Genomic DNA, 13,531 nt, shown 5'->3' with positions numbered 1-13,531 from the left:
GATTCCCACAAGGAATTTTTTTTTCAGAAGCTAAATTTCAAAGTCCCTAAGGGATCAACGAGGAAAAAGAAAAAACTCATTAATCCCAGTATCTGGGATTAATTCCCAGTTATCTGTCCCAGAGAAATGGGGAGATAAAACAACAAACCAGACTCCTCCTGGAGGAGAGGAAAATGTCCTCTCAGCCATTCCCCACCCAATTCTGACCCTGGAGAAAGGAGATGAACTCATTCATTGCATTTCCCCAGCCCTTTCCCACCCACACGAAGGCACAACAGGAGAATAAATTATTCTCCCAACTCCATTCTAATTAATTACTCAGTGGGAATGAAACTCCAGCGCTGTTCCACTCCGTCTTGAGGGGCAGCCACACCGTAATCCCCCACATCCCCTATTTCAATTAGGAGCAGAGGGAGGATGGAGAGGCAGAAACAACCCTGGTGAGATTTTCCATGATTGTTATGGAATCACTGAATGGTTTGGGTCGGAGAGGACTCTGAAGATCACCGAATTCCTGCACCACGGGCAGATATGGAGGGACAGATCTGTCACCTCCCCGCGAGCTCCGAATCCATGGGAAGGGCCTGGAGAGGGAAATCTTGCTGTTCCCTGGCACGGGAAGCAGGCAGGCTGCCGGCTGAGCCAGCATCCCTTTTGGAAAGGATATAAGCGCATCCCCTGGCATCGCTGCCGCACGGCCGAGGCGCAGGGAGCAGCGGATCCACGCCCGGAACACCCGCACCGCCTTCCCGGAGGGATCCGGGGAGTGCACGGGCAGCGCCGGCATCTCCCGATGGGGGAATCAGCGAGGGGCGCTGAGGCTCCGGTATCCCCGATGGGGGAATCAGCGAGGGGCGCTGAGGCTCCGGTATCCCCCGATGGGGGAATCAGAGAGGGGCGCTGAGGCTCCGGTATCCCCCGATGGGGAATCAGCGAGGGGCGCTGAGGCTCCGGTATCCCCCGATGGGGAATCAGCGAGGGGAGCTGAGGCTCCGGTATCCCCGATGGGGAATCTGCGAGGGGCGGTGAGACCCCAGCATCTCCGAGCCCTCAGCGAGGCGCGGTGAGGCTCCGGCATCCCCCCCCGAGCCCTCAGCGAAGGGCGGTGAGGCCCCGGCATCTCCGAGCCCTCAGTGAAGGGCGGTGAGGCTCCGGCATCCCCCGAGCCCTCAGTGAAGGGCGGTGAGGCTCTCCACCATCCCCCGAGCCCTCAGCGAGGGGCGGTGAGGCTCCGGCATCTCCGAACCCTCAGCGAGGGGCGATGAGGCTCCGGCATCACCCCCCGAGCCCTCAGCGAACCGCGGTGAGGCTCCGGTATCCTCCGAGCCCTCAGCGAAGGGCGGTGAGGCTCCGGCAGCCCCCCCGAGCCCTCAGCGAGGGGCGGTGAGGCTCCGGCATCTCTGAGCCCTCAGCGAGGGGCGGTGAGGCTCCGGCAGCCCCCGAGCCCTCAGCGAACCGCGGTGAGGCTCCCCCATCCCCTCCCCGGGACCGCCGTACCGCGCTACGGCACGGGGAGCCCTGGCCAGCATCCCCGGCCTCACGGGGAGCGGATCCTGCCCGTTCGCGGCGCTCAGGGCCGGCATCCTCCGTCCTCCGCCGGCCCGCCCGCCGAGCGCAGCACCGGCATCCCCCGTCCCCGCGCTGCGCTGCCGGCCGCGGGGCACTGCGGGGCCTCCCCGCTGCACGGCCGCCAAGCTCCGCCGCCGCCTGTGCCCGGAGTGGGCAGGACGAGCCCCTGAGGGCTCCGCCGTGTCCCCGCCGTGTCCCTGCCGTGTCCCCGTTACCTGCGCAGCTCCCGCCGCCCTCACGGTCCCGCGCGCGCCCCTCGGGTGGCGGCGGCGGCGGCAGCGCCCGGCCACGCCCCTCCTGTGGCCACGCCTCCCGCGCCATCGCGCTCCGCCCACTCTTCGCCGCTCAGCCAATCAGAGTGCGCTGGGATGGTTGCTAGGTAGATCGGAACCCCCGGCCGCTATAACCCCGCTGGGGGGGCTCTGATTGGCTGGCGCCCCCCGGGGTTGCCGTGGAGACGGGATGCGGGAGGGCGGGAGGAAGAGGCGGGAGCTGATTGGCTGGCACCTCCCCTCCACGGGGTTGCCATAGCTACGGGATGCGGACGGGGGGAAGGAGGAAGAGGAGGAGGCGGCGTCCGCAGGCGGGAGGAGGAAGGTGAGAGGACACGGGAAGACACCGGAGACCCCCGGGAGGGCGTGGGGAGGGGGTCGCCGCGGTGGGGCAGGAGCGGACACATCCCAGGGGACACTGGGGTATGGAGCGTCGTCGCAGGGGGACAACGGCAGCGTGGCACGGCGGGGCGGGGACACGCGGCGGGGAGGTGGCACAAGCACCACCGGGAATGCGGAGGGGACAACGGATCCGGGGTGCGGGAGGAAGGTGGGGAACGCCGGTGGAAAATGTCAGTGAGAGCTCCACGCTGGTGTTCCCAGTGTTTACATCCCGGCAGTAAAGGATGTATCCCTATGGATGGGGGTGCCCAAGTGGGCAGAGAGGCCGGTGGCAGCTGACTTGTGCCAGCTCTGGGCTGGCAGCAGGGCCAGGGCAGTGCCTGTCCCCTGTGCTGGCTCTGCTGGGCCACCTCCATCCCTGGGAACACTGCTGGGACAAGAGGGATGTGGAGCAGCTGGAGCACATCCAGGGAAGGGAACGGAGCTGGGGAAGGGTCTGAAGCACCAGGAGCAGCTGAGGGAAATGGGAAAGGGGCTCAGCCTGGAGAACAGGAGGCTCTGGGGGGAACTTTTCCCTCTCTGGAATTCCCCGATGGGAGGAGGCAGCCAGGTGGGATCAGGCTGCCCAGGGCAGTGGTGGAATCCTCATCCCTGGAAGTGCCCCAAACCCGTGGGGATGTGGCACTGGGGGACATGGATTGGTGCTGGGTTTGTGTTTGGGTTTGCTGACCCCAGAGGTCTTTCACCAACCCCAACAATTCCATGATCCCACAAAGGGATTCTCCAGTCGGGGGAGTTTAAAGGCGTCATGCAAACCAAATAAGCTCAGGAGATGCTTGGAAAACACTGTGGAATCCATGGACAAGTTCCCAGCCTTGCTGGATTATTGATTATTAGTTATTGATTCCATCCCTAGGTCCTTCCCTATCTGCCCTGCCTGTACCTGTGCTCGGTGCTGCTGCTTAAGTCACTGCACTGTTTATTTTGATAAAACAATTTACAATCAAAATCCCTCCCCTGCTTTGAGGTTGTTTCTGTTAAATTCTAAACTTTTTTAAACTTATTTTTAAACCTATTTATGAGCTTGTTGCCACGTGGATTGATGGGATTAGGGGAATACATCCTTAAACCTCTGCCTGCAGCACCGAGCACCACCGAGGTTTTATTTCTGTAGAGATGATTAAAAATCATTAATAAAATGGTTCTGCTTTTGCAGGAGTTGTTTTGAGTATGGCTAAACAGAGATTAGCCCAGGTAAAGGAAATTATTCCAACGCCCCTGGTTAATGGTCGTTATGGATTGTTGAGCTTTCTTCTATGGAATCACTTCTATTTTAAAGCATTTTAAAATTCCAACTTGTACTGGAATGAGTGGAGGTATTTCCAGTGATTTCCAGGTGAATTTTTCCTGCTGTTGGATTGTGCCATTCCTGTCTCCTGCCCTGTGACACTTTGTGTCTCCTCCATATCCAAATTTCTTGGATCCTCACATCCCAACTGTGAACCATTCCTAGGGACTTTGGCAATTTTGCACTTTTTAACCCTGTGTAAAAGCACAAAACTTGGGGTTTCTTTCCCCAAATCTCTTTTGCACTGATTTTTACCATACTTGCTGCCTGCTCCTACATTTCCTTTTAATTTTTTTTAACAATGAAAATAGATTTATTTCCTTTTTTTTTTTTTTTGACATTGAGTGTCAATAGCTTTTCCTCTTTGGGCAGTGAACCAACATTTTCCTGATGTCTGTTTAAGTCTGGATCCTTGTTAACCTCCCCTCCTGTCTCTCGCTGCTGGAATGTTTTGGGATCACCTGAGCCTGACGGATTTCATCCCGGGCTGTGGGAAGAAGGAGCCGGAGCAATCTCTGGAATGTTATTTTGGGCAGCCAGTCCCGAGATAACGAATCTTGCAGGAGAAAAGTGAGGCCTTGGCTGAGCAGCCTCTGGATTCCAGCCCTGCTCAGCATTCCAGCTGCTTCTCCGTGGGGCTGCTCTGGAGCTGGAGCTGGGAATGTTCCCCTGGAGAAGGATCCAGGGAGACCTCGGAGCTCCTTCCAGAGCCTAAAGGGGCTCCAGGAGAGCTGGAGAGGGACTGGGGACAAGGGATGGAGGGACAGGACACAGGTTTCCCACTGCCAGAGGACGGAATCTGGGGAAGAAATTCCTCCCTGTGAGGATGGTGAGGCTCTGAAATAGAATCCCCAGAGAAGCTGTGGCTGTCCCTGGATCCCTGGAAGTGTCCAGGGCCAGGTTGGACAGGGTTTGGAGCAGCCTGGGACAGTGGGAGGTGTCCCTGCCCATGGCAGGGGGTGGCACCAGGTGATTTTTAACGTCCTTCCCACCCAAACCATTCTGGGAACTAATTCCTCAGAGAGCACCGAGTCCCAGCACGTGCAGCTTTGAGGAATTCCAGCAAATACTCGGATATCCAGTCCAGCCCAGGCAGTTCCATGGCTTGTGCATCTTTATGGAATTGTGTAATTATGAAACATGACTTTTCCATAGGATCCACCCACATCATCAAATCCAACCCCTGGCCCTGCACAGACGGCCCAAAATTCCCATCCTGGAGCTCTTGGGAATGCCACCATTCCCTAGGGAGCTGTTCCAGCACCCCACCGAACCCTAAAATCCAACCTGCACATCCTTTGAGACATCTCCAACCTCTTCCCGGGGTCTTGGAGAGAGAGAGATCTGTGCCTGCCCCTCCACTTCTCCCCACGAGGAATTTTCACACACACTTTAACCAGATCCTGAAATTTCACACACACTTTTCTCAGATCATGGAGTTTCAGACGCTTTTCCCAGATCCTCAAGTTTCATACACTTTTCCCAGATCCTGAAGTTTAAGACAGACTTTTCCCAGATCCTTAAGTTTCACCCAGACTTTTCCCAGATCCTAAAATTTCTCACAGGCTTTTCCCAGATCCTGAAGTTTCACACAGACTTTTTCCAGATCCTGAAGTTTCATACACTTTTCCCAGATCCTGAAATTTAAAACAGACTTTTCCCAGATCCTGAAGTTTCACTCAGACTTTTCCCAGATCCTGAAGTTTCACTTTTCCCAGATCCTGAAGTTTCACAAAGACTTTTCCCAGATCCTGAAGTTTCACACACATTTTTCCCAGATCCTGAAGTTTCACACAGACTTTTTCCAAATCCTGAAGTTTCAGACACTTTTCCCAGATCCTGAAGTTTCACTTTTCCCAGATCCTCAAGTTTCACACACATTTTTCCCAGATCCTGAAGTTTCAGACACTTTTCCCAGATCCTGAAGTTTCACACAGACTTTTCCCAGATCCTGAAGTTTCACACAGACTTTTCCCAGATCCTGAAGTTTCACTTTTCCCAGATCCTGAAGTTTCAGACACTTTTCCCAGATCCTGAAGTTTCAGACACTTTTCCCAGATCATGAAGTTTCACTTTTCCCAGATCCTGAAGTTTCACCCAGACTTTTCCCAGATCCTGAAGTTTTTCAGGACAAAGGTGCCTGGATTTGGTTTTTTTTTGGCAGGGAATGATCCCAAATCCACCCAAAAAATCCTCCTAATCAGTTGCACAAGAAGGTGGATGTGAAACCTGGCTGAGTCCTTCATCTTTTGCTGGCAACGTTAAAATTGGAGAGAGAAATTTTTTATTTAAGGTTCTTAAAAAAATAAGAAAAAAAATCATATTTTTTTATTAATTTATTTCCTGAACTTGGAGATGAAAATCTTACAGGTTTTTCTTTTATTTTGTTTTTTGGCTTGATTTTTTTGTTGTTGTTTTTTTTGGTTGATTGTGGTTTTTTTGTGGTTTTGTTGTTTGATTGTGGTTTTTGTTTGTGGTTTTAGTTTTTTTGGGTTTGTGGGTATTTTTTGTGTGTGTGGTTTTTTGTTTGGGTTTTTGTTTGCTGTTTTTCGGGATTTTTTTGTTTGCTTGCTTGTTTTGTGGGTTTTTTGTTTGTTTTTTTAAAATATATTTCTTTGAGTCCATAATAAGGAAGGAAAAATTTAGCAGCAAATTGATGCGCCCAGAAAGATTCTGCAGTGATTTTTGAGGAGGAATTCATTGAAATAGAGAGGAATTTTGACTGGCTAAGGCAGGAACAGGGTCTGAGATTAGCTACAAAAGCTCTTTTTTGGGGTGGGTTTTGATGTGTTTGGGTTCAACACAGGCTGGTAACACAATAAGGGATTTTATTCATGGATTTGCCTTTCTTTTTGTCCTAAAAATCCCATTATCCATCCTGCCACCGTGAAGCTTCAAGGCAATCTGAGATATTTACTGGGAAAAAAAATTACATAAAAATAATTTACAGAAAAAAATTACAAAAAAAGTGACAGAAAAAAATGACAGAAAAAATAATTTACAGGAAAAAATTACAGAAAAATAATTAAGAGAAAAAAAGACAGAAAAAAATGACAGAAAAAAATACAGAAAAAATGACAGAAAAAAATTACAGAAAAAAAATTACAGAAAAAAATTACAGAAAAAATATTACAGAAAAAAATTACAGAAAAATAACATTAAAAAATGACAGAAATACAGAAAAAAATGACAGAAAAAAATACAAAAAAAATTACAGAAAAAAATTTACAGAAAAAAATTACCGAAAAATAATTTACAGAAAAAAATACAGAAAAAATTACAGAAAAAAAATTACAGAAAAAAAAGACAGAAAAAAATTTACAGAAAAAATTACAGAAAAAAAATTACGGAGAAAAATTACAGATAAAAATGACAGAAAAAAAGGACAGAAAAAATCACAGAAAAAATATACAGAAAAAAATTACAGAAAAAAATTAAAGAAAAACAATACAGAAAAAATATGACAGAAAAATAATTTACAGAAGAGAATTACAGAAAAAATTTGCCGAAAAAATACAGAAAACATTACAGAAAAAAATACAGAAAAAAATAACAGAAAAAATTACAAAAAAATCATTTACAAGAAAAAAAGATGTCAGAAAAAAATTACAGAAAAATACATGCAGAGTATGGAGATGTTTTTTAATATGGCAAAGAAATTATTTGGTTTTCAGGCTCCTGGAGCTTGAGGCTCCAGCCTTAAAACTGAGAGCTGCAGGAGAGAAGATGAAGGGGAAAAAAAAAATCCCTTTTCCTACATTTGGCCCAAAATTTATGGAAAAATTGCTTTTTCTGACAGAAGTTCAGACATTTGGTGTCCCCAAAAGGAGGAATTTTGGTAAATGTCTGATTTACATGTGGAAATTCCTGAAAAAATCACAGAGTTGTAAAGGTTGGGAAAAAACCTTTAAGGTCGTCAAGTCCAACCATCAACCACGGCCACCACCAACCCAAGTGCCACAGCCAAATTTTTGGGAAAAACTTCCAGAGGTCCAACAATTCCGGCTGTTTAAAGGAATATTCGTTAGCACTGGTGATGGGGAAGACCTGCTTAAATATTAATTATCATTATTAAATATTAATTATTAATATTAATTATTAATTATTATTTAATTATTAATTATTAATTAATTATTAATTATTAATTATGGATTAGTACATGGAGGTGCACTATGGGCAGAGGCAGCTTCCACTATCCCAGGTTGCTCCAAGCCCTTTCCCACGGGCTCTTGGACACTTCCAGGACTTTAATCTCACGGATATTGTGGCTACACAAAATAACAAGCCTCGCTCTACCTGAATTTCAAATTATTTTTCCATTTTGTGTCATTTCTGTGCTATAAAATCATTGGATTCCTTGTTAAAATTACAATTTTTCCCAGGAAAATGAAGGGATGGCACAGGGATAACGTCCACCTTTGTCCTGTGAAATCATTATGTTCATCCTTGTTAAAAATCATTCTTTTTTCCACCAAACAAATGCGCTACGAAACCGTTGCACACGAAATGCCACGAAATCATTGGATTCCCAATTAAAATTTCCAGGAAAATGAAGGAACAGGGAATAACGCCCGTCTTTTTTCTGTCTTGTAGCCGTTGGTGGCGACGGGGAGGATCCGCCCTCTCCATGGCATTTGCGCCTCCCAAAAATTCGGATGGCTCCAAGCTCCAGCTGAGCACGTGGACACCCCTGAACCACCAGCTCATGAACGACAAGGTATGTTCCAAGGGGAAAAAAAAGCTGGAAAATAGGGAATCGTGGAATTGTTGAGCTTGGAAGAGACTCATGGAGGTCAACCCAGTTCGACCGCTCAAGGCAAAGCCAAACTGAGGATTTCTCAAAATCCTCAATTTCACAAATTCCCAAGCCCTAGGAAAATTTAATTCATTTCACCTGATCCCACCTGGAATTTAATTCATTTTCCCCTGTGGAGGTCATGGGAAATGAAATAAGAATTTGGAGGTTTTGTTCCCCGGTGGAAGTATGGAGGGGTCTTCATGATATATAAAGATGTATAAAATTTAATGTGAAAAGATGGAAAATGCTGATTTACTTATTTAAAGTAATTTTGAAATAAGATTCAAAGTAATTTTTAATTACTTTAAATTAATTTAATTAAAATAAGCAATTTATATATATGTATATATATGTATATGTACATGTCTGTGTATATATATATAATTTTTAAATAATTTAAAAATAATTTTAAAGAAAAATTTTTACTTATTTAAAGTATTTCTTTTAATTGACATTAATAATTAATTAATTATAAGTATTTATTTAATATTTAGTATTAAATACTTAAATACTTTAAATACTAAAGTATTTGATTTAAATACTGCTATTTAGCCAAATAATTTTATTTTTTTTTTAAAAAAAGGATTTTTTTCATGCTGAAAGTCACAAAATCATGCTTTTTTTTGTTTTTTTGCACCAAAAGCCTCCAGTTTCACCCCAGAGGAAACCGAGTGTGAGTCAAAGGTGGTCATGGGAAATCCAATAAAAACTTGGAGATTTTGTTCCCAGTGGGAAATACAGAGAGATCAGACACATTAAGTCTTTATGTTATAAAATCTAACGTGAAAAGATGAAAAATTATGATTTACTTATTTAAAATAATTTAAAAATAAATAATTTATATATATATATACGCATGTGTGTATATAATAAGTAATTTTAAAATAATTTAAAAGTAATTTTAAAGAAAGATTTTACTTATTTAAAGTATTTGATTTAAATACTTAAATACTTTAATAGCTAAAGTATTTGATTTAAATTCTGCTATTTTGCCAAATAATTTTTTTTTTTTTTTTTTAAAAAGTGGATTTTTTTTTTGCTGAAAGTCGCAAAATTTTATTTTTTGGGGGGGCAGAGGACTGCCATTCCTTAAAAAATGAAAATTTCACCACTTTCTTATTAATTTTTTCTTGATTTATCCCTTACACCATAAAAAGACGAAGCTTTGTCTCCCGTCTGGATACCTCTGACATTAAAATTAATTTGATTTTTCCCTTGCTCCCTAATTAAACTCCTCTCTATCCTTTTTTTTTCCCTGTGGAAGGACTTTTACCCCACTTCAAGCCAACACTTGAATTCATTTTATTTCTGATAAACTGAAGAGATTGAGCTCTTTGAAGTCCTTTCAATCTGGCAAATTCTCCAGCCTTTGAATCATTTTGATGTTTCAACGTTATTTTTGCAGATACGCATCACTGTATCGCAATAAAGTATGACCTAACCAGAAATTTAAAAAAAAAAAAAAAATCACATTTTCCCACCTTTTCCCACGTTTTTTTTTTTAACTTCTCTCCTCCTTAGGCAGTCTCAGCAAAACTTGTAGGGATTAATATTGGATTGTTGAATAATCCAATGCTTGGTGATGATCCAGGTAGGGAGGAATATACAAGAATATCCCAGAAAATCCCAGAAATGAATATTCAAAAATGAAAAAATACCAGGGATGAACTCAGAATAACTTTGGCAAATGGGGAATGTGGTGGTGTCTTTTCCAACTTTGAAGATTCTCGGAAATTCACAATAAAATATATTTTCTTGTTTCTTGATCCAGGTTTTAAATCACCAGCCTGGCCAAAAAAAAATTCCTTTTTTTATCTCCCTACTTTGCTCTGCAGTGAAAAAAAAATCCAAATTAAAAAAAAAAAATTAAAAATAGCTGGAATAAAATTAGTTCTGACGTTCAGAATCAGGAGATGTTCCCTGAGGTATTTATAGGGAGCTGGAGAGGGACGAGGTGCCATTTTTGTACAGTCATATGTTTGCTCCTCTCCACGCTCCGGAGGTAGCGTGATGAGGAATTTATAAATGGGAGGGATGGGAATTTTTAGATGGAAGGGATGGAAGAAGAAGGAAGAGATGAGATGTGTGAGAAACGAACCCATTGGAACAGGGAATGAGGAGCGGGAGCGGTGAGAATTCAGAGCTGGTCCAAGGCAGAAGCGTCAAGATTCCACGGTCAGGAGCGGAGCTGGGAATTTATGGTGTCGTAAATTTGCTACTTGACAAATTTTGGGTAATTCTGGGGGTTCTTCATTGGTACTTCCTGTAGATTTCCCTGGATTTTCAAAGGTGGTAGGAATAACACCACAGAGTTCCAGGATGGTTTGGGTTGGGAGAAACCTAAATCCCGTCTCGTTCCATCCCTGCCATGGTGGGGACACTTTTCACTATCCCAGGTGTCTGCAGCCTGGCCTTGGACACTTCCAGGGATCCAGAGGCAGCCACAAATTCTCTGGGAATTCTATTCCATGGCCTCACCACCCTCACAGGGAGGAATTTCTTCCTATTTGGCATTTTCTCAGGGGGTTGGAAAGAGACGATCCTTAGGGTTTGTTCCATCCCAAACCCTTCTGTGATTCCTGAAACCTCCTGGATTTGATGTCCCTGGATCCCTGGAAGTGTCCAAGCCCAGGCTGGATGGGGTTTGGAGCACACTGGGATAGTGGGAGGTGTCGGGGCTGGAACTGGATGAGCTTTAAGGTCCCTTCCAACCCAAACCATTCCACGATTCCACGATTCCTTTAAAGGCAGGATCACCACCAGGGACAGGCCAAAGCCAAGGAGGCAGAACGAGGAAATCCCAAATTGTTCAGGGTCACAAAACCAGGAATAAAATCCCGGATACGCCAGTGGGGTGCTGCAGGGGAGGATGAAACAGCCGCAGGAGATGGAGCATCCTGCGGACTCCGTCCTCGGAAGGACTGGAATTCCAGAGAGGATTTGCCTTCTGCTGGGCAGGAATTCAGGTCTGAGGCAGAAGAGCCTCCAGTGGCATTTGCAGCAAAGGATGGAGGGATTTTCCATCCACTTGAGCATCTTTAAACCCCCTGAAGCTATGGATGTGAGACAGCAGATCCCAAAATCATCCCCGGCCTCTGGCTGCATCTAAGGCACTCCACAGGTGTAGCTCCAAGGCCTCGGAGGAGAGGACATGGGCTTGATAATTACACCAAATTTGGGCTGTTCTGTTGCTAATTAATGCTCCCAAGTGCCTGGAGAGGCAGAACTTTGTGAGAGCCTCAGCTCAGATGTGTCTCCAAGAGCGCCGGAAGCAAACCTGCGTCTGTCTTTGATCAAAGACCATCAACACCTCCCTCCTGCCTGGAATTCTCCACCCCAGAAACTCAGATCTTTGACTATTCATCGCTTCCTCGGGGCAGATCCTTTTCCAAGTTCAGCTTGTTGGGTTTTTTGGGTGCGTTTTCCCCTCCGTTTTACCAACGCCCCACACGGAAATAAAGCAAATAAAAACTGTCGATGCGCCAATAAAAGAAATGTCACTTCCCAGCCCTCGCCGGTGACGCTCCTGCTGGGAGAGGCAGAGCTGGAGCTGTCGGCTGCTGCAGCAGACATCAGCACTGATCATGTCCTTCTCTGCAGGAACCATCCCCGCAGGCTGCCAGAGCAAGAACACGTCTGGAGTTTATAGCGATGGCGCGTGTTTTCCTGCTCGCGGTTTAATCACCGTTTTATGTGCGGTTATAAGCCGGGCTTTTTTTCCCCCCCGCCTCTTTGATCTCTCTGCTGCTGGAAAAATCATTTCCAGCATTCCCTCGCTTCCCAGGTCACCATGCCGAGGGTTGAAGGAGTTTTGGTGGTGGTGGGGAGCCACGTGTTGGTGGCTTTGGGGTCCAGCTCCCTACGGATACAGGTCAACATCAGAAATCCTCCTCTGGATTTGGGTATGGATTGTCCTCGGTGGGAGTTGTCGCTGCAAAGGCTGCTCTTGTTATCCTGTTCTTGGAGGTTTTGCTGAGTTGGGATTGAATCCATGCAGGATTTCAGGCACCCGGTGCCTCCAAGTTGGGATTAATGGGATTTCTGAAATAAAGAGGTGGGAAATTCTGGGGCAGCTCCCATCACTGCGTTGTCCAGGAGAGAAGAATTCCCATGGAGCCAGGCTGGGAGAGCTTGGGGTGTTCACTTGGAGAAGAGAAACATCCAGAAAGATCTCAGAGACCCCTCCAGGGCCTAAAAGGGATCCAGGAGAGCTGGAGAGGGACTGGGGACAAGGGATGGAGGGACAGGACACAGGGAATGGCTTCCCACTGGGAAAGGTGAGATTTAGATGGGATTTTGGGAAGGAATCCTTCCCTGTGAGCGTGGGGAGGCCCTGGCTGAGATTTCCCAGAGAGGTTGTGGCCTCCTAATCCTTGGATATTTCGTGTTGGAAGGGACCTTGAAGCTCATCCAGTTCCAACCCTGAAACCTCCCACTATCCCAGGGTTGCTCCAAGCTCCATCCAGCCTGGCCTTGGACACCTCCAGGGATGTAGCATTGAATCCAGCAGGGTTCAGGATGATAAATTCCTGACAAGATCACCAAGGAACAGCCAAGGGAAGAGTGTAGGTGGCAGGAGAAGGGATGTGGATTCTTTCCCTCTCCACAGGGAAGGTCGGGAATGCTGGGTCCATTTCTGGGCTCCTCAGCACAAGAAACACGTGGATTTATGGAATAAATCCCGCACAGGGCCTCGGGAATAATCAAGGAATTGGAGAACACGATGTTCAGGGAGGTTCTGGAATCTCCATCCAATAAAATACCCAAAACTCTTGGACATGCCTGAGCTACTCCTTTAGCTGATCCTAACGGGAAGTTTGGATTAAACGATCTCCTTAATTTTTTTTCCCAAAATCACCCATTCAGCAATTCTGTTGATAGTTTGTGGATTGTTTTTTGAGCTGGATTTTTCTCAGCACGTATTGAGTCCCCTTTAAATACTCAATTTTCTTTCTTTGTGTGTTTTACAGGTATTTGAAGAAAGAAGAGCCCTGCTTGGGAAATGGGTAAACTTTTCTCTTTAAATATTTTAAAATAAAAATTTTAAAGCATTTGCTACAGGCAGATTTTGGAAGTTTATCTCATGGGAATGTAAAACTTCTCCTCTTTGGAAAAAGGGATTCGCTTCCCTGATGTGACTGCTCTGCTTTTGAGGAGGGCAAAGGTGTAAATTCCCTCAGTTCCCACATTCTATAAGTTTTG

General features: G+C 45.9%; 2 protein-coding genes across 12 annotated transcripts in view; one reads left to right on the top strand and one right to left on the bottom strand.

Annotated features, from left to right (window-relative positions):
- Nucleotides 1–2,024, bottom strand: part of FZD3 (frizzled class receptor 3) — a 46,260-nt gene extending 44,236 nt beyond the window's left edge. For 2 of the 6 annotated variants that reach the window (XM_086875534.1, XM_086875531.1), the window contains exons 1-2: nt 1,785–1,876; nt 508–584 (exon numbers count right to left, since the gene is read on the bottom strand). The gene's annotated coding sequence lies outside the window, so the exon portion shown is untranslated. Of the gene's footprint in view, nt 1–507; nt 585–1,497; nt 1,649–1,784 lie in introns of those variants that run through there. The other 4 variants (XM_086875535.1, XM_086875529.1, XM_086875533.1 and 1 more) reach the window with 4 other exon arrangements.
- A 56-nt stretch (nt 2,025–2,080) lies between these two features.
- Nucleotides 2,081–13,531, top strand: part of FBXO16 (F-box protein 16) — a 33,726-nt gene continuing 22,275 nt past the window's right edge. For 2 of the 6 annotated variants that reach the window (XM_086875577.1, XM_086875581.1), the window contains exons 1-4: nt 2,081–2,166; nt 8,125–8,248; nt 8,973–9,002; nt 13,300–13,335. In XM_086875577.1, the coding sequence (XP_086731703.1) occupies nt 2,108–2,166; nt 8,125–8,248; nt 8,973–9,002; nt 13,300–13,335 (249 nt within the window). In that variant the 5' untranslated portion in view covers nt 2,081–2,107. The other 4 variants (XM_086875579.1, XM_086875578.1, XM_086875580.1 and 1 more) reach the window with 3 other exon arrangements.

Source organism: Cyanistes caeruleus, chromosome 2 (assembly GCF_971803275.1).
Source record: "Cyanistes caeruleus chromosome 2, bCyaCae1.hap1.1, whole genome shotgun sequence".
Taxonomy (NCBI): domain Eukaryota; kingdom Metazoa; phylum Chordata; class Aves; order Passeriformes; family Paridae; genus Cyanistes; species Cyanistes caeruleus.
This window is presented reverse-complemented; position numbering and strand designations above follow the sequence as displayed.